Source organism: Danio aesculapii, chromosome 21 (genome assembly GCF_903798145.1).
Source record: "Danio aesculapii chromosome 21, fDanAes4.1, whole genome shotgun sequence".
Taxonomy (NCBI): Eukaryota; Metazoa; Chordata; class Actinopteri; order Cypriniformes; family Danionidae; genus Danio; species Danio aesculapii.
Genome location: NC_079455.1, coordinates 44,080,241 through 44,105,012, shown reverse-complemented (window position 1 = coordinate 44,105,012; position 24,772 = coordinate 44,080,241). Strand labels below are relative to the sequence as shown.

Below are 24,772 nucleotides of genomic sequence, written 5' to 3'. Positions count from 1 at the left end.
GCTTTTCACTCATCATAGCACACGTGCTGCTGATGATGTGACAATAAAAGTGATTTGTTAAATTCGTTTCACATTACCTGAATCTCGCAGGCTGTGACCAGGTTGTGAATGTAGTAAAAAGCCTCCTCCACAGTTTCACCAACAGACACCAGACCATGATTCCTCAAAATCAACACCTAAACACACAAACAAAAGATTTCAATTTACTTTTACACAACAAAAAAACACAAACCCGAAGACAGGACTTCACACAGAAAGCAAAGCCCTTGAATCAGTGCTTCTATTTGACCAATTCCAGAACTGCATGTACATTTTAAAGCATTTTCCTTTCATTTTCTCTACAGAGTTGACATTTTGCATCAGTTTGTGCTTTAGCTCCAGATGCTAACTTCAAATGTGACGCCATCTAACACACAATTGTATAAATTTCATTATATTATATTAAATTATATTAAAAAGTTGACATATAGTTAATCTACTACCGGTGAATCCTAAACATTTTGCACAAATAATGACAAAAGAATAACATGTCTCAATGCCTTACAGAGTTTCCTGCCAAAGGAAGTGACATCACATGCTTTAACAATCATCACTTTACAGATTGCTCTGTCTTTTCATAACCAATGTAACAGAATTGACCAGAACACAGAGACAGACATTCATTCATTCATTTTCTTTTTGGTTTAGTCCCTTTATTAATCCGGGGTCGCCACAGTGGAATGAACCACCAACATATCCAGCATGTTTTTTACACAGCGGATGCCCTTCCAACATCCACACACACTCATTCACACATACACTCATACACTGCGGACAATTTAGCCTACCCAATTCACCTGTACCGCATGTCTTTGGACTGTGGGGAAAACCGGAGCACCGGGAGGAAACCCACGCGAACACAGGGAGAACATGCAAACTCCACACAGAAACACCAACTGAGCCGAGGCTCGAACCAGCGACCTTCTTACTGTGAGGCAACATCACTACATACTGCGCCGCCCCAGAGACATTTAACTCAGTAGAGTAAATGCACCAAAAATCATTAGACATAATTATTTGACGATAATCTGAATGTATAATACAGTCATGCGGCCCAGAATCAACCTCCGAGTGGCCCAGCCCATAGTTCCTCCCATAGATAATAAATTAATATGTTATTCATATAATGTTAATTAACATAATTTAATATAAATATAAAGAAATATAAAGATATATATATAGTATATTACTCTAAAGTATTTATTATATGCATTCCTACCAATTCCTACGTAAATTACGTAGCCTGCAACACGCAAACAACGCAGAGCGTGCCGGTAGTAGCTTAGGTTACTATAAATATGTGTTTCTCAACACTGAAACGAAAAATGGCCAGTGAAAACCGTAAGTTTAACCCTGCCTGGACTGACAAATACTTTATTTTACCGCCACATCCAAACGCCAAACCGATGTGTTTATTTGTAATGAATGCATTGGAGTACTTAATTACTATGTGTGGAGGCATCATGTTGAGAAACACCACACTTTTCGCACCAATTTTCCAGAGGGATCTCAAGAGAGGGCTGCAAAAGTGCAGTTTGATTGCATCTTACAACCGGAGCAGTACTACCATGGTGCGGTCATTCACAGCCCGAGAGAGAGCTACTGCAGCATCCCTTCGTGTTTCCTGGATGCTGGCAAAAAATAAAAGGCCATTCACAGACTCTGAAACCGTGAAGGACTATATGCTGGCCTTCGTGGATGAGGTGATTAATGACAATCAAAGGGGCGACCTCAGATTCTGTTAATTCAGCTCTTTTTGTATGCACCTTTTGCTCTGCAAACTGACCAAAGTTAATAGAGAAACAATAAATAAACCTTATGTTTTTCAATGATTTTGTTTGTGTTGGTTTTAAAATTTGTCATTACGAGCTGCTTTGCCGTTAAAATGACTGGCCCAGCTAACCTTCTTGGTTTGACAATCTGACCCAACTGAATTTGTAATTGAATAGCCCTGACATAAACAGTCCCAATTTTTTTTATATTTGTCTCTCGTTTCCAGTCCAAATATGTTAAATCTTAAATCAAGAAGCCTTTTCTAGAGGAGCAAGAATATCATCTTGTTTTCAGAAATGTTAAAATTAAGAGAGTTTTTGTCTAAAACAAGCATCCACCAACAAGGTAAGCAAAATAAACGCATTTTAAAGCAAAAACAAGATTATTTCACTTGTTTTAAGGAAAAACTCTCTTCATTTTGACTTCTTATTTCTGAAAACAAGATCATATTCTTTGCTCATCCAGTGCAAATTCTTCTTGATTTAAGATTTTTTTGATATTTGGACTATAAACAAGACATAAACTGTAAGTAATGGCCCGTTTCCACTGAGTGGTACGGTACGGTACGCTTTTATGGCCGTTTCCACTGTCAAAAGGCATACTGAACCGAACCGTACCACTTTTTCGGCACCCTTTCGAAAGGGTACCAACCACGAGAAAGGGTACCAAAAGGCGGAGCTAGACGCGCAGCTGAACGCTATTGGTTTACAGAGATACGTCATTCGCTTACACAACAAGCCAGAATGAAAACAAAAAACCCGCCATGTTTGAAATACACAACAAGAGATTATAGCGGAATTATAAATACATATAATAACGAGCCATGGTCGATCTGGGCTCAAACAAACCTTGTCGTCGACTTGTTGAACAGCCACAAAGGCATGGAGTACAGCAGAATCTACCCTGTCCCTCGTAGTTTTTTACGAGGCAGTCTGAAGTGCGAGCGGTTTTGCTTTCTTCCTTGTGTTCGCCACGCGTCTAACATTATATCTGAAATAACAAACTTCTTGAGCTGATGATAATAACCTGCGCTTGATTATTGATGTGCTTTTGAAACCCGATCCTGTCAGACACTGACAAACGCGAGAGTGAAGTGTGAAGAAACAAAGAAGAAGCCGGAAAAAAAGGAGCACATTATTATTCAGCAAACATCAACAAAATGCCATGATTAACTAACTTATTATCTTCACCTTTTGGACTAATATGAACTGGGAATGACTGAATTACTGTCAAACAGAGGCTACATGTGCTGCTGAAGATTACATACACAGATAAGAGGTTTTCACTGACTGTAGGCTATATTTTGTGTTGTTTTGAACTCAAATACTGACGAAATGTCTGCTATATGTAGTTCTTCTGTAGTTGGCATCATATCAGAGACTGTAAGGGTCTGTATGTGTTTATATCTGTTCATTTATTTAGTTATTTAATATAATTACAGACGTTACAGAAGGCTGTTTCGCACTGTCATTGATCTGCAGTTATAATCAACTCATGTTCATAAAGTTAGTAATAAACATTATACACAAATTTTTATGTGTATGAAGCATCTGTGTTGTGAGAAGAGCTTCTCATATGATATGTGAGCGACCTGTACAGCTTTATTGTAGACATTTCCTCCAGCAAGAATGACGTCGACTGAAACTTTCTGTCATACACCACACCCACCAAAAGGGTACCATTGGTAGTGGAAACGCAAGCCTGATAAAGGTGACCCGTACCAAACCGAACCGTACCGTATCAGTGGAAACGAGCCATTAGTAAAGCATTTTAGCAGTGTATCGTTCAAATCGTCACAATAGCTTCATCTTTGGAGACGCCAAAAAAAACCCGTAATTCTCAAATCACTCATGTTTGGTACCTTGCTCTTGGGACCCAGGTTCTTCTGTATGAGCACGTTCTCCTCCTCGTCCACTAGTATACCGTGGTAATCATGGTACGCCACCTCTCCCAGCGACAGAGCCTCAGGCGAAATGGGCAGCAGACCACACTTCATAGCAGACACCTGCAGGTCAATGATTTCAGTGATTAACATGGAGCTGTACAACAACTTATGACATATTACAGCAAAATAAGCCCATTTCACATTATTGCTCTTATTCCATCCAACTTCTAGTAACACTTTTAAATGACAGTCCATTAGTTAATGTATTTGCTAGTATAAACAATTAGTTCTACATTTATTATGGTATTTATTCATCTTTGATAACATTAGTTAAATGTTAATTCAGTTAAGAAAAACATTAGTTCAACTCAAAGTGTATAAACTGTGTTAACAAGCACAACTTATGCATCAGTAAATGTTAAACTATGATTAATAAATGCTTTACAACAGGGGTGTCAAACTAAATTACTGGAGGGCCGCAGCTCTGCAGAGTTTAGTTCCAGGTCAGCTTCAACACACTTATCTGTAGGTATCAAACAAGACTAAAGCACTCAATTAGGGTTAGAACTAAACTGTGCAGAGCTGTGGCCCTCCAGGAACTGAGTTTGACACCTGTGCTTTACAAGAATATTGATACTAATACATTAACCATTGGACCATTATTCTAAAGCACAGGTGTCAAAACTCATGCCCTGGAGGGCCACAGCTCTGCGCAGTTTAGCTTTAACCTTAATTAAACACACCTGATCAAACTGAGTCCTTCAGGCTTGTTTGAAACCTACCAGTAAGTGTATTGAAGTAGGTTTGGAACTAAACTCTAGTGTAAACTAAAGTGTTACCATTTGGTTTCATTGCAAGATTTTTCATTTCATGATTTAATTTTGTCTTCTATCATATTTTGAGGTGCATTTCAAGTCTCATTTTATTTAAGTAAACCTGAATAAATAAATCCATGAACAAGTATATTTGCACTTAGCAATTTATTTAATTATGGTTTTATTTATTAATTTCATATTTTAATTTTAATGTTGTTGTTTTTTTTCTTAACTAATCAATTGTTTTCTAATAGTTAATTAATTTCTTGAATAAACATTTTTCATTAAAGTTTTTTTTTCATTGTACTCACGAATTTAAAATGTACGCAAGTTTAAGGTGGAAGTGAAGCAGTCAGTCAAGTTTACAGTATTTTGTAAAGTTATTTCAACTTTAATGAAAATATATTAAACAAACTCGATTAATGATAACTCGATTTAGCAGAAAAGGGCATGCTTTACTACAGATTTTAGAGCTAGAGGGCAACCATCCAGCAATATTGCTGTCTGACGTCACGGGGCTGGTTCCGTTCTCTCTACTAAACAGATACAGTGGAAGTAATGGACTGAACACGGAGACTGGAAAGCTTAATTTAACCCAATGCGTGAAGTTGTGGGTTTGCAAACACAAGCATCAGATGTCAGATATATATTATAAGTAGGTATAGATACATTTTTAAATCTAGATAAATCTCGAAATTAATCTAGATTAATAAAACGGCTCATTTGAATTCTGCCGAAGGCATTCAGAATATGTGTGCTACCCAAAGGAATAGGTCTTTGAGAACGGGTTCCTCAAGCCAGGTGGCGCATTAGAACAGGGGTCCATCTCCTGTTTCCAAAATGCATCGCAAACTGCTTGAGAAAGTGTTCTACTATAATAATTGGTGATGAAAGTAAATGATGTTCAATAAGATGTACTTATTTACTACATAAGCTCCAAACAGCGATTTCATACTTGCGTTTGATGTGTACATACAGAAAATGCTGCTTCTCAATGACAAGTTCACAGAGCTCTAACGGTGTGTCAAACATTGAGTATGATTACATGGGCAACAATACTTTAATACGATTTTAATATGATTAAAACAATACTCTGATTAAGAGTACACCATAGCCGCATTTCCACTATCGGGCCAGTGCGAGCCAGGGCTTTAATCGGGCCAGGCCGGGCCAATAGCCCGGGAGGTTGAGAAATGAGGCCGAAATCATGTCGCGTTTCCACTGTCGGGCTAGTTGCTCGCAGCGCATCACGCAAACACCGCCCCCAGAACGTCCCCCGAATCAAACGTCACACAACCCGTCACACAACCCGCCAACTTCAGGGGGAACAAAAAACTCAAATTATAACCACAAACACAACCTGGCATCACTACGAGAGCTGGAAGATGGAGATCACCGAAGTGATTGCTTTTTTACTGTTTGTGGTCTGTTGGTGTAAGGCCAGACAGCGATCCCTGGATAAGGACATTCGAGTTCGGCGGCATTTACTTCGAACACAGAAGAAAGCTTCTTGTCTCCTCTTTACCTGACAGGAAAACTCCGTCTTTGTACGTAACCCCGCCCCGAAGCCCCAGTTGGCCCTCCTTGGCCCAAGGTATTCGGCGGGCCAAAAAAGGCCGGACGCTGGACCCAAGGAAGCCCCGCTTTGGCCCGATTACGCCCCGGAAGTGATAGTAGAAACGCGACTGGCCTTGGCTCGCCCTGGCTCGCTCGCTTTAGGCGCGATAGTGGAAACGCGGCTCATGTAAACAGAGATTTTTGATTACCTTAATGCGACTTAAGTCATAACTGAACAAAACAGAAATTGAATTAAGACATGTGGAGTAACCATATATTAGTGGCATTACTGACAAACTGCTCTCACCAGTCCTTTACTCATTATTTGCGTCTAATGCCCCTGTTTGTCACGGGGGCATGAATGAAATGTTTGTGAGTTAAAGTGAAACTGCTGAACTGCAGTTAAAGTCAGGCATCCTGCTGATTTGATTCAGAAGGGCACTTTTTTGTCCGGTCAGGTATACTTCTGCGGTAAAATATCAAGGTGAAAGTCACCATAGCTTGCGTAGAATAGACCCAGCTCCCAACCCAACTTTGAGAATAGATTAACGGTGATTTTTTTTAGCACGCAATAAGTGTCTCGTGTTAACGCCGATAATGGCCCACCACTAATATATATACTCAATTTTTTCCCTTTTTAATTCCAGATTGTTTGGTCCACTCTCTGTATTAGACTGCCTGACTGTGTTTCAACCATGGTTACTAGTTTAAGTAGTGGGAGCGGGTACTTTCACTTTTTACTACTACAGCCTCTAACTCTTTTCTTTTTCAAACCAAACTAAGATCGGCGCAGCTTTTCACATGGCAGTCTTTTATGTCCTTCATAAATGTTGAGAGATGGAGTTGATCATCTTGATGAGGGAATATGTCCTGACATGATCCACAAAGACTTAGTAAAGCGTGAAGTCATGTATCATTTTTAATTGTTGCATTAGTCTGAATGTAAATCCCTTCGTCAGGCAGCGCTGCACCAGCGTGAGAGAGTGGACCACAGCGCATTAAACGAAATGTATTAAAAAAAGAAAAATAGAAATATTTTTGTATATATTAGACAAAACTTTGATGCTTGTATTTACGCCAGCTCTGTGATGCACGTCCACAACTTCATGCATTGGGTTAATTTAGGCTTCGCAGTCTCTGTGTTCAGTCATTTACTTCCACTGTATCTGTTCAGCTGAGAAAACGGAACCAACCCCGTCCTGTCAGACATCGAGGTTCCAAGATGGTGGCACCCCTGTGCTAAAAGCTATAGTAAAACATGCCCTTTTCTTCAAAATGGTTACATTAATCGAGTTTGTGATATATATTTTTATTAAAGTGAAAATAAATGTACAAAATAATGTAAACTTGATTGAGTGCTACACTTCCACTTTTAAGTTAATTGGACTAATGGATGAATTAAGTGTTTTTTTGCATTTAAAGAAAAAAAAATGTAATTTAATTATCAGTTTTAAATGTAAAATTGTAAGTTTAGATATTATTTGCAAACATTACACATGCAAACATTATTTTTAGAGCTGAAATTAATCATTTGCATCCTATGTTGTAATGGATGAAATGTATTCATGTACATTTTTACACATTGCATTTCTCAATGCTCATGTTTGACTCCATTGCAGTGGTTTCAGACAGATAAAGCAGCTGAATTATCTGTTTAATTGTACGAGTGTGACGTCATCAACCAGCTCATACCGCAGCGCCAGCGGGTGTGTGAATATGCACAATGCATTTGACATCTGGCCGGGCAGCGTAGATTGCGGAGTGGAGGGTGAATCCAGCCTGATTTACACCCAGATTAGTGCTGCCTCTGTCCACAATCTCCCCCTGCAGATTAATCTTCACCTGTGCACACAAACAGCACTGCTTGAACACACACACTGTGCTACTGCAAACACTGAATGAAAACATTAAAGCTCTTTTTCACTGAAAACGCCCCCAAAAATGTTTTTTTTTTTTTTTAAGTTAAATATTACTTGATTTAGATTTCTAAAATCTAAACATGTTAATAAATGAGTAAATAAATAAGCAAAAAAGTGAGTTAAAAGTTAATTATTTGATGAAATTTAACAAAAAAAAACTTCTAGGAATGACAAAATTGTTTTAAAATGTTATTTAATTTTAATATTTTTTTTGTATTATAAATTATTTAATGCATGTTGTTACTAGGAATATAATAAATAATAGTTAACTAAAATTTATTTAAAAATGCATTTAATATGTGCTAATACTTAATGTATTAAAATAAGGGAAATTACTAAAATCTACAGTTCATCATGTTTAAAAATAATAAAAGTCTGAATAAAATTATAAATATTTAAAAGGTAAAATGGAATATATACACAAAGCAATAAAATTCTGCATTTATAAACATTACAAATAACAAATTAATCTCCTAATTAAACCATTTTTATTTATGTTCATTTAATGCAATGTATTGACAAACTGTAGACACAAATGAAAGATGTCCAGCTCTTCGACTAACTAATTTCCTACTTATATAATATTTTTCTTTAAAATTACAATCAAATAAAAATAAAATATAATAAAAAGAATTTAAATACAATAAAATTAAATAAATAAAATAAAATCTGTCCTAACAGTAATCACAGTCTGAAAACCAATCACACGGCTGGAAAAAATAAATAAATAAGCAAAGGCATGTTTACCAGACTCGAGGCAGTGACTTCACTGTACAGGAGCCCAAAAGGGACAATCAGAAAACGCTCCTGTTCAGAGTTCAGCCGGACCTGAGATTACAGAGACACAGAAGTTCAGCTGAAACTCCCACATACTTTATAAACCTTCAACTTTATTAGTGGAGCACATTTAAGTTCAACTCAGTTGGCCAAAGTGCTGTAGTAAATGTAAAAAAGAGAAAAGAAGGGAAGGAAAAGGAATAATAACAGTAACACAAATACAATATCTGCTATTAAAAAGCACAAGAGAAAAGCTGCGTTTTTAAATTTGAGTTAAAAATGAGAAACAGCTCTGAAAGATAGTGGCAGGCTCTCCCATAGCTTAGGACAAGCTATAAAATGTCCTGCTGAATTGTTGTTTATAGACACTCACAGTCAGGTGGTTGTAGATGAGCTGAGACCAGCCGAAAAGATCCGCCAGGCGGTAAAAAGCAGCGAGTTTACAGCGCAGGAGCTTCTCTCCTTTCTCATAAGCGATGGAGTCTGAACCTCTCAGATCATTCACTGGGGTCACCATCCCCAAACCTACAAACACACACACACACACACACACACACCTGTGAGACATTTCTACATAAAATGTACAGATGCAATGTCCTCCAAAAAACTAAAGCTCTTGTTTAATTTCACTGAAGAGTACTCTAATGGCTATTAATATTAAAAACAAAATCCTTGTTTATTTTTTCATGCAGAGCCCTTAAAGAAACCCCTTTAAATTTCACTGAAACATGCTCTGGTGGTTATCATCATCATAATCGTCATCATCATCATCATCATCAGTAGTAGTAGCAGCAGCATTACAAATAATATTAATTAAAAATTAAATCATTTTTTTATTATTTTATGCAGAGGCCTTTAAAAAAATGATTGAATTTTTAATTAATATTATTTGTACGGCTGCTGCTACTACTACTGATGATGATGATGACAACGATTATGATGATAACCACCAGAGCATGTTTCAGTGAAATTTAAAGGGGTTTCTTTAAGGGCTCTGCATGAAAAAATAAACAATGAAGCTTTTTTTTAAATGCTCTGGTGGTTTTCCTTAGTAGTATTATTAATATTATTATTATTATTATTATTATTTACAAATAAAATCCTTGTTTATTATTTGATTAAATCAGCGTTTCAAGTTTTTCTTTTTTTTATAATTATTTGAGAAACTTGTAACGATCAAAACAAAGCCGTTAGATTACTTCTTATTCTACTATAATAATAAAGAAACTGTTAAATCAAGAATAATAATAATAATTTCAGTTATTTGCCAGGGCGAAATTTCTCATTTTCATTTAGTTTGAATAAATAACGTACACAAAGTGCTAAAACAACAAAAATTGAGAAAAAAAAAAAAAAAAAAATATATATATATATATATATATATATATATATATATATATATATATATATATAAACAATTATTATAATGGCAAACACAACCAAACTGCTGACTGAAATCTGAATAAAACTTTTAAATAATTAAAACTTACAATTTTATCCATATAATGCATGTATTTTCTAAAAGATAAACACAACAAAATGACTGATGAATGACTAAATTGGACTGATGCAGTTTTAGTGGGGTATATGCACAGACTTTTCATTTCAGCCAGTCAGCCTCAGCACTGTCTGTGAACTGTCTTTCCATTTTCAAAGTGCCACGTTTAAGATCTGATTTCTTCAAAAATGAGGGATCTTCACTGCCTGATAGATATACAATATAACGTGGGTCTCAGACCGGACAAGATGCACTGCATTCAATTCCATTTTCCCCTGCTATGTCTTTAAAATAGGAGTTTATTTTACTCCAGTATTTTCAATAGAGTTTCTGAGCTCACCTGCTGATCCTGACTGCGCTTGCGGTTACACGGTCTTTCATCTTATTTAAAGAGCCCATATTATACATGAAATAGGGTCATATTTAGGTCGTAAGGGTCTCCAACAACAGTCTAATATGCATGCAAGGTCAAACAACACTGTCATGGTCTTATAATCTGCATTTATTTTTACCTAATTATCCCAGCGACTCCCGTATGAATCGTTCAGCGATTCATTTGTTCCCAAACCCCTCCTCAGTGCGAAGCTAATTTGCGCTGATTGGACCAATGACAGCCTGCTGCGATTGGTCGACGACACTGACAGGCTTCAGGGCGAGACAGAGTGAAATGCCCAGCAGCTAATCAACAATATAAAAGTAGTCACAGTGCACACACGCTTCATAGTGGATTTTGGCTGCCAGTGGGTGAATGTAAATACAGATGATGGACTAGAAAATACTGACGACTAACTATTTTATCAAGCAAAAAGTCCAAGAACTAGCGAGGAGATCTCCTAGCAGTCTACTTGCTCTTTTCACACACACATACACGCACACACACACACACAGGGCCGGCGCATCCAGAATAGAGACGGCGCGGCGGCGACACCTCCCTCACCCTCCGCGTCCTCAGTTACATCCGCGATTACCCTCTGTGTGTGTGTGTTGCTTTTTTTCTGTGTTAGTGGGCGGGGCCGCAGGTTTCAAATCTCCCGGGCTTGCGCGTGCAACTACTTGTGTTTGGTAGCCGCGTCATCACGAAACACCTAATGACTCGTTATCAAGACGACTCGTTTGAAGCACTACGAGTCGACTCTTTTATAGATGAATCAATAGTTATAAACACTGTACACTTACAGATTTAAGCCTTAGCTGGATATTTCACTTCACTTAGAGCTGTGTAACACACTATATGGAAGAGCATTTTCAAAAACCCATAATATGGGCTCTTTAAGTCTATTTAACTGAATTTATTCGATTACATTACAACATCAATGGTGTAAAAGGAACCTTGTGAAAGTGAAATAGTCTCATTGAGCTTTCACCGGAAATTTATCATAGGCTGAAAAACACTAGCTGTACATATAGTCCATTTACAAGAACTTTGTTTCTGTTAAGCTGCTTTGACACAATCTACAATGTAAAGGCGCTATAGAAACGAAGATGAATTGAATTAAAGAAATAGACTCACTCATGTTGAGGGCTGCCATTCCTCCCTGTGGGGCCGCGGGGTACATGGTGGGAACGCTGGTGGTCATGAAGTCGGCGATCTGCTGCAGAGCAAGCAAACTGGTGGGAGTTTTACCTTTCTTCATCTGATCCTGTATCAGAGACTCCAGCTCATCACAGAACGCCTGCAAACGCACAATAACACATGATATACATACAGTTGAAGTCATAATTATTCGCCCTCCTGTGAGTTTATTTTCATTTTTTATATTTCTCAAATGATGTTCCACTTCATTAAAGCTGCAGAAAAACCCCGGGCCCTCCCACAATTAACAACAGGCCTCCTTCACAAAGCCTCGGACTGGCAGCTGGAGGTCGACCTGGGAAAACAGCTGAGGTTTCCTCATCACGTCGCAAAAACTCGTCTCCGCCCAGACATTACAATCATCTCAGAAGCTTCAAGACAGCTAATTATTCTGGAGCTTACAGTGCCTTGGGAAGAGCGCATTGAGGAAGCAAATGAGAGGAAGCGCGCAAAGTACCAGGAATTAGTGGAGGAGTGCAGGGAGAGAGGCTGGAGAACTTTCTATGAGCCCATAGAAATGGGATGTAGAGGCTTTGCGGGGGCGTTCACTTTGCAAAGTCCTCAGTCGCTTGGGCATTACAGGGGTGGCAAAGAAAAGGGCCATTCGATTCGCAAGTGAAGCCGCAGAGAAGGCCACAAGGTGGCTGTGGATTAAGAGGGCAGATTCGTGGACTGCTATTGGGACACAAGTCTGGACTTGATCAACCCCGGCTGGGTCACCTGGGTGAGAGTGTATGATGTTGAGAGACCCGAAACACCCAATGATGCCAGGATACATCACTGATAATGTGTCCCGAATGCATCCATGAGATGTTTCTTGCATAAAACAGAGCAAAGAATTTTTCACAGTATTTCCTATAATATTTTATAAACTTCAGCATTGTTTTTTTTTTTAGATAAACACGAATGTTCACTGAGCATGTTTATTAAGTATCTGCAAACATATTATAGTATTTTATGCTCTAGAAGAGATAAAAACTTACATACAGCACCTTTAAATCAATATACTTTATACTCAATGTATAAAATGCATGCATAAAGCAGCACTGGAGAAAGGGAGAGATCATGACACAGCATGTACTGTCAAGAGCTCTGAATAATGGATGAGTTTGTTAACAAGAGCAAACACTTTCTATAAAGCAGAGTATGAACACAACCATCACAAGAGTTACTTTCTCATCATCAAACATTAAATACAATAGAAAGCATCAGATCTCAATGCTCAGCATATATGAGTACACCTCTCAATCACAGATCTTGCTTTTAAACTAATATTTTCTACAGGATGCTTTATAATAATTTGTGTGTGCATATATGATAGATTGAGTCAGTACTGACAAAACTGGAACTAATCTAAAACAAATTAATGAATAAGATCACTGAACAAAAATGAGTACACCTAAAATGATAAATGATGGCTGAAAAAGTAATTTTAATAAACTGGAAAAATCAAGAGAAACATGCATTTTTAACTGATTAATGGTATCAGTTAAATGATTTTAAATAAATAAATAAATAAATAAATAAATAAATAAATAAATAAATATATAAATATATATATATATATACATAGTTGACGTCAGAATTTTTAGCCCACCTTTGAATTTTATTTCCTTTTTTCAATATTTCCCAAATTATGTTTAACAGAGCAAGGAAATTTTCACAGCATGTCTGATAATATTTTTTCTTCTGGAGAAAGTCTTATTTGTTTTATTTAGGCTAGAATAAAAGCAGTTTTAATTTTTTTTAGCAGCCATTTAAAAGGTAAAACTTATTAGCCCCTTTAAGCTATATTTTTATGTTTGTTTACGCTATATTTATATGTTTGGCTGCATAAATGTGCAACACATATTTGTTAATTTGCGGGACGGTAACACATGCAACCACATGTGCCTAAAGACATATTTTGCAAAATGAAAGATATTGCAGTTTGACACAGAGGAGTTGATGCCAAACCAGCGCTGATGCTGAATACCTCCGTCCTGGATCTGCGCCATAAACAAAACTTTATGAATTGTGTGCTGCTTTGAAAACAAGCCGGCCACAAGTCGGAGCGTCAGGGTTTTCTCTCCATCGGACCGTGCTCCGGCACCGCTCAAATACAACAAATAGGCTATAGTTTTGATTAAGGGCTCTTTAGTATTATTATGATGATTAAGGACTCGATCTAGGCGCAATGTCTAAAGTGCATGGCTTGTCTGAATCCACTTTTGTTAATTTAAGGACGGAAAAATACACTATGCACCCTGGCGCATGGTCTAACAGGGTTGTGCTTATTCTCTTAATGAGTTCTGGGTGTGTTTTGAGCATAACGTGCATTAAACCAATCAGTCTCATCTATCTATTGTAGCCTATAGACTGATTTCACGCGGCAGCCATTTTTAAAAGCGAAATCGAGGCTGCGGTGGGAAGAAACCTGGAAGTATCGTTGGGAGTTACATTGGAACGTTGTGTACCTGGCTGTATATCTTATCAGCAAAGAGAAAGTGACACAAATTTATCATTTCACCGCCTTCTGAGTGACCCGAAGGTCCGTTCTGAATGAATGTTGAAAATATAAAGGGATATCAGAGCTCATTTTCAGCTAAGTTAAGGGAAATGGCAGTAGTTAGCTAACGTTTTCTTTCCCAAACACACGTTTTAGATGCCATTTATCAAACTCAAGTTAATGAACTGATTCTTTCACTATATTAGACTTGTCACGTTACTGAATTAAAAGAAAAACCGTCAATTTCCCGCTAACATTTAAAGCACTGTTGATGGCTTTCTTAAAACAGCGCTGATTGGCCATTGTGTTCACGTGCTCAACAGATATGCTTGTGATTGGCCGAGAAGGTCATCAGTTCACCCTCCGCTGTTTACTGAGCACAAACACAGCCGAGCGATCTGCTTGATGACTCGACTGATCCTTATGGCTGTTTCGCGCTTGCGCTCCAGTCTCCGTGTATCTGTGTTTGCACTGGGTGAAGAGCGGTAAACTGAGTGCAAACACAAGATACATGGAGACTGGATCGCGAAGCAGCCGTGAAGATCAGAGTCATCCGCGCTCAGCGGCGCTTCAATTTTAACTTAGCGGGAATTAGACTGTTTTAAAACTTACCGGGACAACACGAGGGTGTGCTACAGAGGACTGCAGTGTTTATCGCTCACCAAGTTACATAGGCTGAAGCAGGAAAGCGTCCCCTCTGTTTACCTGCTGCCATGAACTGAAGCCTAGGAGGACACTTGAGCATATTACTCTTACAGAGATTGTGATGTTGTTTAATGCTAAATTGCTTTTAATTGTTTAAATTAAACGTACTGACTGATATTAAAGTGATGTTTACACCATATCTGTATTTTGAAATCTCGGCAACAGCTGGAGGTTTGTAGTCCACAGCATGTTACTGCAATGTTTACAGTGCTGGTCCTATACTTCCGCGTTTCTTCCCACCGCAGCCTCGCTTTAGTTCTTTCAAATGGCGGCCGCGTGAAATAAGCGTATACTTAACAAAAAGTCAACATATAAACCTCGTCGCTGTCTTTCAGCGCGCACACGAACTGCAAATGAGAGGAAATAAAAGCACTTGTATGTGCAATCTCCAAGTTAAAACCAGACGCTCCAAACATAATCTTTAAAATGAACTAAAGACCTCTATTAAAAATGTTGACAGAGGTTTATGATATATTAATAACAGCGGAGCATTAATTAAATGCATATTTTCCATGGAGCGATCGATTTGAGGTAGCCCAATATTTTTGTTTGAAGGAAGAAAAAAAAAAACATGATTAGACAAACAGCCTATGGCCGGTTCTTAAAAAGGATTCAGTCAGTGTTTTCATTTTGCAATCTAAATTTGCATGTTATGAACCGCACAGTTTTGCGTGTATGTTCTTTCTGTCTCTATCCGATCTCTCTCTCTCTCTCTCTCTATACTGGCCCTATCATATTCACAGGTACTGCCTACTTCAAAGCACTATTGGCTGACAGGACTGCCAATCTAAATCAACCATGTGACGACGACTTCTCTCTCTGCCAATCACGTTTGTTGCAGAGCTCTTTAAATAGGAAGCGGCAACGGGAAGAGATCAGCTGCTGCTGCTGCTGCTGTTGTTGTTTTGGCGTGTTGTCTGTTTGGTGGTGTCCGTGTGTTTTGTAGCGGTTACCAATGTGGACTTTAAGTGTGATTTACTGATGTTGACTTTGAGTGAGATTTGTTAGAGTAGTGGTGGGCAAAGCGAGGCTTCGTGAAACACTGAAACAGTTGAAGCAAATGTGTCGAAGCTTCGAAACGTTTCGAAACCCCACTCTACAGTGACGCCTAGTGGTCATTTTTATGTATCGCACTGGAACGGTTTCAGCAAAGAACAGTTGAGCAGATTGAGGTATTAAACCCCACTTTGTAGGTTAGAATCCTCAAGTAATATAGTGAAGTGGTTAGGGTTCCTGACTTGCGTGCGGGTATTGTTGGTTCGAATCCAGACTGAAACTGTTATTTTGAAATGCTTTAATATCAATTAGTGATGCTTTGTTTGAGTATCGTTTTGTTTCAACATTAGTCTGACATCCGAATAAACACTTTGTGAATAAATATAGCTTGTTTCGGTCATAAAACAGGGTTGTTACTAGATCAGATACAGTTGTGGCCAGAAGTTAACAAGAATTATTTATATTATTCATTAAATTTCCCATTTATTGTATTTTATTAACGTCTACCACAACCCTAAACCCAACCATCACAGTACTGTAAAATATTATTGTTTTACAGTTACAAAAATGATGCTAAATTGATGGCGTATCAGCAGCTGTATCATATCTAGACTACACCATAAACAGTAACATTATTAAAATACATAAAATCACGATTTTGGAGTATTTGAACAAGTCGGGATTCGAACCCAAAAGTTATATGAATTCTGTAACAACATGCACACGCACAGTCCACTAGGCCATACGTGACATAAGCAGCAGTTTGACCCTATCAGTCAAATGCAGATTCTCCAAGTCTCGAAACGCTTCTGAACTGAACGGTGCTTTGAATCGCTTGAGTCACGTGACCAGGTGTTTCGAAACACTTTAGTCACGTGACCTGGTTGTTTCGGATCATGCTTCGGTACAGTGTTTCGAAACACTTGCACTTCAGGATCTCGACACTGTGTCGAAACGTCAGTTTCACGTCAGCCATCCCTATTTGAGAGTTCTGATGTGTGTTTTTACATCTTTAGCCCGCTAATGCTCCATTCAAAATCCTTCTGTGACTTTTGACAAGGGAGATCTGGAACAACCTAGTAAGTTACATGACATACATACTTTGCAGGCAGGATTATTGATGTATAGACACACTAGTTAGCGAAGTGCGCTAATTTTGTATTTCGATTTTTTTCAGATTAGTGTAAGCTCAGGGCGCTTTTTGCGCTGAAGACGTTTCTTTTCATATTGTTTTCCTATTTAGTGGTTTGGGGAGGAGTTTAAGGGAATTTTTTGTTATATTTATTTCTTTGATTTTGCTAGCGCAACTTCAGTTCCCTCTCCCGGGTTTATCTTGATCCTTTTCAACTTCAGCTTATTGTTTATAAATATTGTAAATACTGTGGGAGCAATAAATCTCTTGCGATGCTAATTTGTAGTTGTGTCTTCTCTTGCCATTTTAATCTCCAGTTTATACTTTGGTCATCTTTGTGTTACTCCTTATATTTCCCTAGACATATTTTCATCAAGGATCGTAACATTGCAATTTAAATGAAAACTATCTGGGGCAGGCCTATTTATTATTTTTATTTATCTAAAATGCTATATTTAATGTGTCAGTCACAAAATAAACAGGTCAATTTTGTTTTAATTAAATGATAATTTAATATCAATCTGACCAGTTAACCGTTAATATTCGATTAAGGAGTGGCGGTTGTCGGGTGGCAAAATTAACTGAAATGAGCATCCCTAACTGAAATGTATTATCTTTATTTCTAAAAGTGTTAGGAGACACCTTTTTGTGCACGCACACTCTAGATCAGTGTTTCCCAACCCTGTTCCTGGAGGCACACCAACAGTACATATTTTGGATGTCTCCCTTTTCTGACCCATTAACTTCAGGTGTTGGAGTCTCTTCTGATGTTATGATAAGTTGATTCAGGTGTGTTTGATTAGGGAGAGGTTGAAAATGTGTACTGTTGGTGTGCCTTCAGGAACAGGGTTGGGAAACACTGCTCTAGATGCTTAATCCAAATGTGTGTATAAAGTATGCAAACATTTATAGACCAACTCAGACATTTTCAAATGGGATGGTACACCCAGAAATTAACTTTTACTCACTATTTACTCATCCGCAAGTGGTTTTGAACATTGAGTTTCTATTTACTATTGAACACAAAAGAAGATATTTTAAAGAATGCTGGAAACCTGAAACCATTGACTTTCCTATATTGATATTAATGGTGTTTCCAGCTTTCTTTAAAATATCATCATCATTTTTTCAAACAGTATATTTTTGGCAATTCCTAAAAACATAGCTGAGCAGCTTAAGACTACTTTTGTTTCTAGTTTTCACATTTGTCAATATTATGTGGTATTTGGACCAAAAAGTATGAAAACCAATGGAAAATCAGCAGAGATTGAACATCAGCTGCCTTTTCCACATCTTCCTGGCTGTATAAAGAGAGTCTTTATTCTTAAGAGATTTTCTGCTTGCATACACAGGATCTCCTCTGTATTCATGCACACATGCAGAAAGACATATGATTGCTGGATATAATGAGACATCCGTCACGAGGGGTTTACTGAGAGCTGAACTAATGTCTGAATGACACCAACGCATCAAGAATTCATATGAAAACACAGATTTTTTTTTTAAAATGTTTTTAGTTTGGCTACACAGTAGCCGCGTTTCCACTATCGCGCCTAAAGTGAGCGAGCAAGGGCGAGCCAAGGCCAGTCGTGTTTCCACTATCACTTCCGGGGCGTAATCGGGCCAAAGCAGGGCTTCCTTGGGGCCAGCGTCCGGCCTTTTTCGGCCCGCCGAATACCTTGGGCCAAGGAGGGCCAACTGGGGCTTCGGGGCGGGGTTAAGTACAAAGGCGGAGTTTTCCTGTCAGGTAAAGAGGAGACAAGATGCTCTTTCTCGTCGCTCGGCTGCTCTTTTGCGCCGTGCAGCCAAAATCTGCGTTCGAAGTAAATGCCGCCGAACTCGAATGTCCTTATCCAGGGATCGCTGTCTGGCCTTACACCAACAGACCACAAACAGTAAAAAAGCAATCGCTTCGGTGTTCTCCATCTTCCAGCTCTCGTAGTGATGCCAGGTTGTGTTTGTGGTTATAATTTGAGTTCTTTGTTCCCGCTGAAGTGGGCGGGTTGTGTGACGGGTTGTGTGACGTTTGATTCGGGGGACGTTCTGGGGGCGGTGTTTGCGTGACGCGCTGCGAGCAACTAGCCCGACAGTGGAAACGCGACATGATTTCGGCCTCATTTCTCAACCTCCCGGGCTATTGGCCCGGCCTGGCCCGATTAAAGCCCTGGCTCGCACTGGCCCGATAGTGGAAATGCGGCTAGTGGCTCAGTGGGCATTTCTGTGTGGAGTTTGCATATTCTCCCCGTGTTGGCGTGGGTTTTCTCCGGGTGCTCCGGTTTCCCCCACAGTCCAAACACATGCGCTATAGAGGAGTTGATGAACTAAATTGACCATAGTGTATGAGTGTTCAGTTCAATTCATGTTTATTTCTATAGCGCTTTTCACAATGTAGATTGTGTCAAAGCAGCTTAACATAGTTCTAGTAAACTCCAGATTTCAGAGTTGAAGTTCAGTTTAGTTCAGTGGGGTCTAAATTTCACTGCTGAAAGTTCAAACACAGTAGAGCGAATCCACCGAAGCGCAGCTCCACAAGTCCCGATCCAAGCAAGCCAGTGGTGACAGTGGCGAGGAGAAAAAAAAAGACCTTGAGAGAGACTATGCTCTGGAGTGTGTGTGTGTGTGAGTGAATGTGAGTATGTTTGAGTGTTTCCCAGTACTGGGTTACAGCTGGAAAGGCATCCGCTGTGCAAAATATATGCTGGAATGGTTGGCGGTTCATTCCGCTGTAGAGATCCCTGATAAATAAGGAACTAAGCCGAGGGAAAATGAATGAATGAATGTTTTAGGTTGTGTATGGAGCAGTGCAATTGCACAAAAACATGATATATGGAAATTATTAAAACTGCTGATTTTTTTATCTTATTTTAAGAAATCATTTTAAAATTGTGTATTGAAGAGTAAAAATGGAAGAAATATTTCTGAAAAATATTAAAACGTTGGTTTTGTGCATTTGCAAATTAACTTAGAGATTTATAATCCAAAGACTGTTTAAGAATGAAGACTGTGAGAATTATTGCACTGCTCTTTTTCTTAATCTTTTAAAGGCATTTGACAGGATTGACCACACGGATTGGCATGTCAAACCAACCTACCACTTGGTTTGCTAACTATTTGTCTACCAAAACACAGTGAGTGTACATTTGGCCGGTTCATTTCTTTATTTTTCATTATTTCTTTATATCTTTCATATCTTAGAAGTTGAACAAAGGGGTGCCTCGGGGATCGGTATTAGGACATATATTATTCTCTATTTACAAGAATAACTTTTGCGACAACCTTTCAAATGCCTAAATAAAAGTCACATGATGTGCTTTTTTTCTTAAAGGGCACCTATGGTAAAAAATCTACTTTTCAAGCTGTTTGGACAGGCATATGTGCATGTATGGTGTATAGACCATCATATTGGGGTGATATAAACACACCCAGTGCTTTTTTTTTCAATTTAACAACATAAAAAACGGTGGACCAATTGGAGCGGTTTTCAAACCGACCGCAACTTTACGTAGGAGAGCGGTCCCCCCACCCACCAATATTGATTGACAGGCGCGTCATCATATCCTCAGTTTGTTAATTCACGTCCGCCATTTTCAGCATGAGTCGAAGCGATATCACTAAAGGAACACGCTAGCTCTATTTTTAGATGCAAGGCTCATTGGGCTCAACACAAGATCAATATTCTCCACATTAGCACTCTAATCGGAATTATTGGTTGTATCTTTAGGTAGGTTTGCAAACATGTGTACTTCTTATTGAGTCTACCTTATACTTCAGCCGTTTGCATTTCTCGCGATTACAGAAGCTCCCTGTGATCTTAACTAGCATGCGTTTTAGAGTTCTAAACATAGGTTTCTATCAGGGTACACTCAAGTCGACGGCTGGGCGCCGCGGACCGCTGCAGAAACCTATGTTTAGAATTCAAAAATGCGTGGCGCGACGATTCGGGACACTTCATGTTTCTGCCGCGCCACAGAGAGTGTCTGGTGTGCCGTGTCGCGGCTTCGAGCGGCGCATCCGGTGCCTCAGTCAAAGTTAATTCAGTGTGTGTGGTTATTAGTTTCTGTGTTCAAGCTCGGCACTTGAAATTAGCACACAGTTGGCTGTAAAACTGTACAAAGACACAAATGATTTTGTACTCTCTGCTTGGTCTGTGTCAGAGTCATATATGTGTACGACTGATTGCTGATCCTCTCACTCATGCTCCTCTCAATCTGCCTGTCTGTGTTGCAAACACAGAGCGGGTGAGCTCATGGCCCCGCTTCCTTGTTACGTTGGGCGGGAAGCTGAAACTAATCTACATGTGAAGCAACACACCCCTAAATCAGCGAGCTGTGGACACGCCCCCAACATGACACTTTTTAACACATTATAATAAAAAAATCTGAATTGTGTTTTAAACTGAAGCTAAACTGGCACACTCAGAAGAACCATAATATTAATATTACATCATAAAAAACAACTATGTGCCCTTTAAGTCATTCAATGATTGTTAAGCATGAAGTTGTTACTGTGGTCAAAAGTATCTTTTAAATATTTATTAGTGGGTTTTTGAGGGATTTTTTGGGGGAAATTTGAACATGTTCCTAAAATGTCACAAGGGTATTGATTGATTAATTAAAAGGGAGATTATAATGTTTATTAATGTACAATACTGCAATTTATTTCTCAGTAAAATGAATATCCTCATGTATAATGGGGTAAAATTAAAATGCAATACAAATATACTGTTATAGGGAGAATTATTCGACCTCCTGTGAAATTTTGTCTTTGTCAAATGTTTCCCAAATGATGTTTAAGAGATTCAGGAATTTTTCCACAGTATTTCCTATAATATTTTTTCTTCTGGAGAAAGTCTTATTTGTTTTATTTCAGCTAGAATAAAAGCAGTTCATTTTTTAAAGCCATATTATGGTCAATATTATTAGCCCCCTTCAGCAATATTAGTTTTGGATTGTCTCCAGAACAACTCACTGTTATACAATAACTTGCCTAATTACCCTAACTTTACCCTAATTAACCTAATAAGCCTTTAAATGTCTCTTTAAGCTGAATACTAGTGTCGAAGAATATCTAGTCTAATATTATTTACTGTCATCATGGCGAAGGTAAAATAAATCCGTTATTAGAAATGAGTTATTAAAACTATTATGTGCAGGTATGTATGAAGAAAATCTCTCCGTTAAACAGAAATTGGGGGGAAAATATACAGGGGGCTAATAATGCTGACTTTAACTGTATATTGATTAGCAGAAATGAATGCGTTTCATACTGGACTCTGCAGGATCATGGAGACTCTCTTGCGCTGCTCCATCATGTTGAAGTCCTGCCGCAGGTCTGGAGCCATGTTTCTCTCCCTCTGGTACTCCGGGCTGCTCTCATCCACCCGGTCGAAATATCGCTCTTTATGAGGAGGGTTTGTGGGCGGGGGGGCTGTCACCACCCCTGCACCTGAGTCTCCGTTCATCACACACCTGCAAAAAAAACAAAAACATCCACATTTCAGAGGGGAATCTGCACACTTCAGTCAATGAGGTCCTGTGAGGTTTTATTTGTTTCTCCTCCTGGAGCTCCAGTTTCCCCCACAGTCCAAACACATGCGCTATAGGGGAATTGATGAACTAAAATGGCCGTAGTGTATGGGTGTTTCCCAGTACTGGGTTGCAGCTGGAAGGGCAACCGCTGTGTAAAACATATGGTGGAATAGTAGGTGGTTCATTCTGTGGTGACCCCTGATAAATAAGGGGAAATAAGCCAAAGGAAAATGAATGAATGAATTAATTTTAATTTGGATTATAGATCTATTTTTTCTCTTTTATTTCTACAAACTTTTCTGCTTTTTTTTTTTCAATTTTAAAATTTTTCTGGATTTTTTTTCTTTATCGTTTCATTTATTAACATCTAGGGGTGTGACGATAACTGCATCACCGCCTTAATGAGATGTCAACCGCAGTGATGTGGCTATTACCGTCATCACCGCCCATTTTAGTTTATTTAAAAAAAAATTTTTTGCTTGTGAATCTTTCAGGATTGTATAGAAAAACAGAATAAACTAAATAAAAGGAATAAAAGGCCTGCCCTGAGTATTTTACACTTAAATTACAAATTTAGATTACAAAACGAAAACACTGAATCCTTTTTAATAACCAGCATAGGCTGTTATTATTTTAAGCTTATTTTAATAAAGCAGACTTACTAACTCAAATCAATCGCTCCACAGAAAATAAGCATTTTTTACGCACCGCTGTAATTTCTATATCCCAGTCCCTTTATCAACATGTTTAATACAAGTCATTATTTTAAAGATTAGGACTTGAGAATATGATTTTACCTCAGCGCTGCACTTTTCTCCTTCTCCCTCGCGCTGAGTTCAGGTGACGGAGTGTTGTGAAGTAGTTAAACTCTCCTCAGTTTAATTTACAGTGTCAAACTGGCACAGGAATATCAGTATATTAATATAGGCTTTGCTAAAAGGCTGGTCAAATGTAGGTCTTTTTTTACAGAAGCTATTAACATGCTGCGACCTGTGATGAGTCAACAATCGCAAATATTTTGACTTATTTAAAGTAGGCTATAGCATATAGTAATTGTGTGTAAAGAAGTTTATTAAAAATGTAGCTAATATATCACAGGGGTTTGTGTAGCAATTACAGTGGAGCATTAATTAAATCCTTTTTTCGTGGAGCGAAACAAACACACAGTTGTGTAGTGGATGGAGACGCACAAAAATATATATTAATTATATATATTTTCGTCGGAAGAAAAATATTCTTTGAACAAATTTAGTTTTGTACAATTTGTACCTTAGTTTTTGTCGGTCAGTTATTTACGAAATAAACAAGAATAACTAATAAACCGAAGTGAAGCGATGTGCCTCAGGGTCCGCTATATGCCGCGGCCAAAACACAAACTGGTCTGTTAAATTAAAACAATTTCAAAGGTATTTGAAAAACAGAGACAAATTATCTTAGCTCCAACAGAGCCCCCCACCCCACTGCACCATTTCTGTACAATATATCATGCCTATTTTAAATCTGTTTTACATCATGTCATGATATATACACATGCATACATACAAGTAGATAAAACTTACAGTATATATTCCCTCATCTATTGTACATATATACACACACAGAGTCACAATAGGCTTAGAAAATGTAAACTAAAGAAATAAAATAATTTAGATATAAATAAGATGATGGGAAGGAAAAAAATGTGAGAAACAAATAAACAAATGTCAAACTGAAAATATTAAGTTTGGATCCATTTGTTTTATATATGTCAGCACTGGCTGCCAAATAAGATAACATTTTTGACTGCAACCTCTGGTGGAGTACCGAATCTTCTCCATTGTAAGATGGTACATAAGGTCCCTAATATATTGATTAAAAGTTGGAGGAAATTTGTCCTTCCATTTAAGCAGAATAAGACGTCTAGCAATTAATGTTGAAAAGGAAATCATATTTTTGGTATTATTGTCTAAACTGGGATCTGTGATTAAACCAAATATTCCTATAACAGGGCAAGGGTCAATTGTTACATGCAAAACATTTGAAAAAAACTAAATAATAATTGCCAGAACTTGGTAATTTTAGAACATGACCAAAACATGTGTGTGATT

General features: G+C 38.2%; 1 protein-coding gene across 8 annotated transcripts in view; it reads right to left on the bottom strand.

The window, feature by feature from the left end:
* Positions 1 to 24,772, bottom strand: part of add1 (adducin 1 (alpha)) — a 106,252-nt gene that overhangs the window by 48,608 nt on the left and 32,872 nt on the right. For all 8 annotated transcript variants that reach the window (XM_056447118.1, XM_056447119.1, XM_056447124.1 and 5 more), the window contains exons 2-8: positions 22,424 to 22,625; positions 11,774 to 11,936; positions 9,139 to 9,290; positions 8,736 to 8,816; positions 7,762 to 7,911; positions 3,674 to 3,817; positions 78 to 176 (exon numbers count right to left, since the gene is read on the bottom strand). In XM_056447118.1, coding sequence (XP_056303093.1) covers positions 78 to 176; positions 3,674 to 3,817; positions 7,762 to 7,911; positions 8,736 to 8,816; positions 9,139 to 9,290; positions 11,774 to 11,936; positions 22,424 to 22,618 — 984 coding nt within the window. In that variant the 5' untranslated portion in view covers positions 22,619 to 22,625. The remainder of the gene's footprint in view (positions 1 to 77; positions 177 to 3,673; positions 3,818 to 7,761; positions 7,912 to 8,735; positions 8,817 to 9,138; positions 9,291 to 11,773; positions 11,937 to 22,423; positions 22,626 to 24,772) is intronic.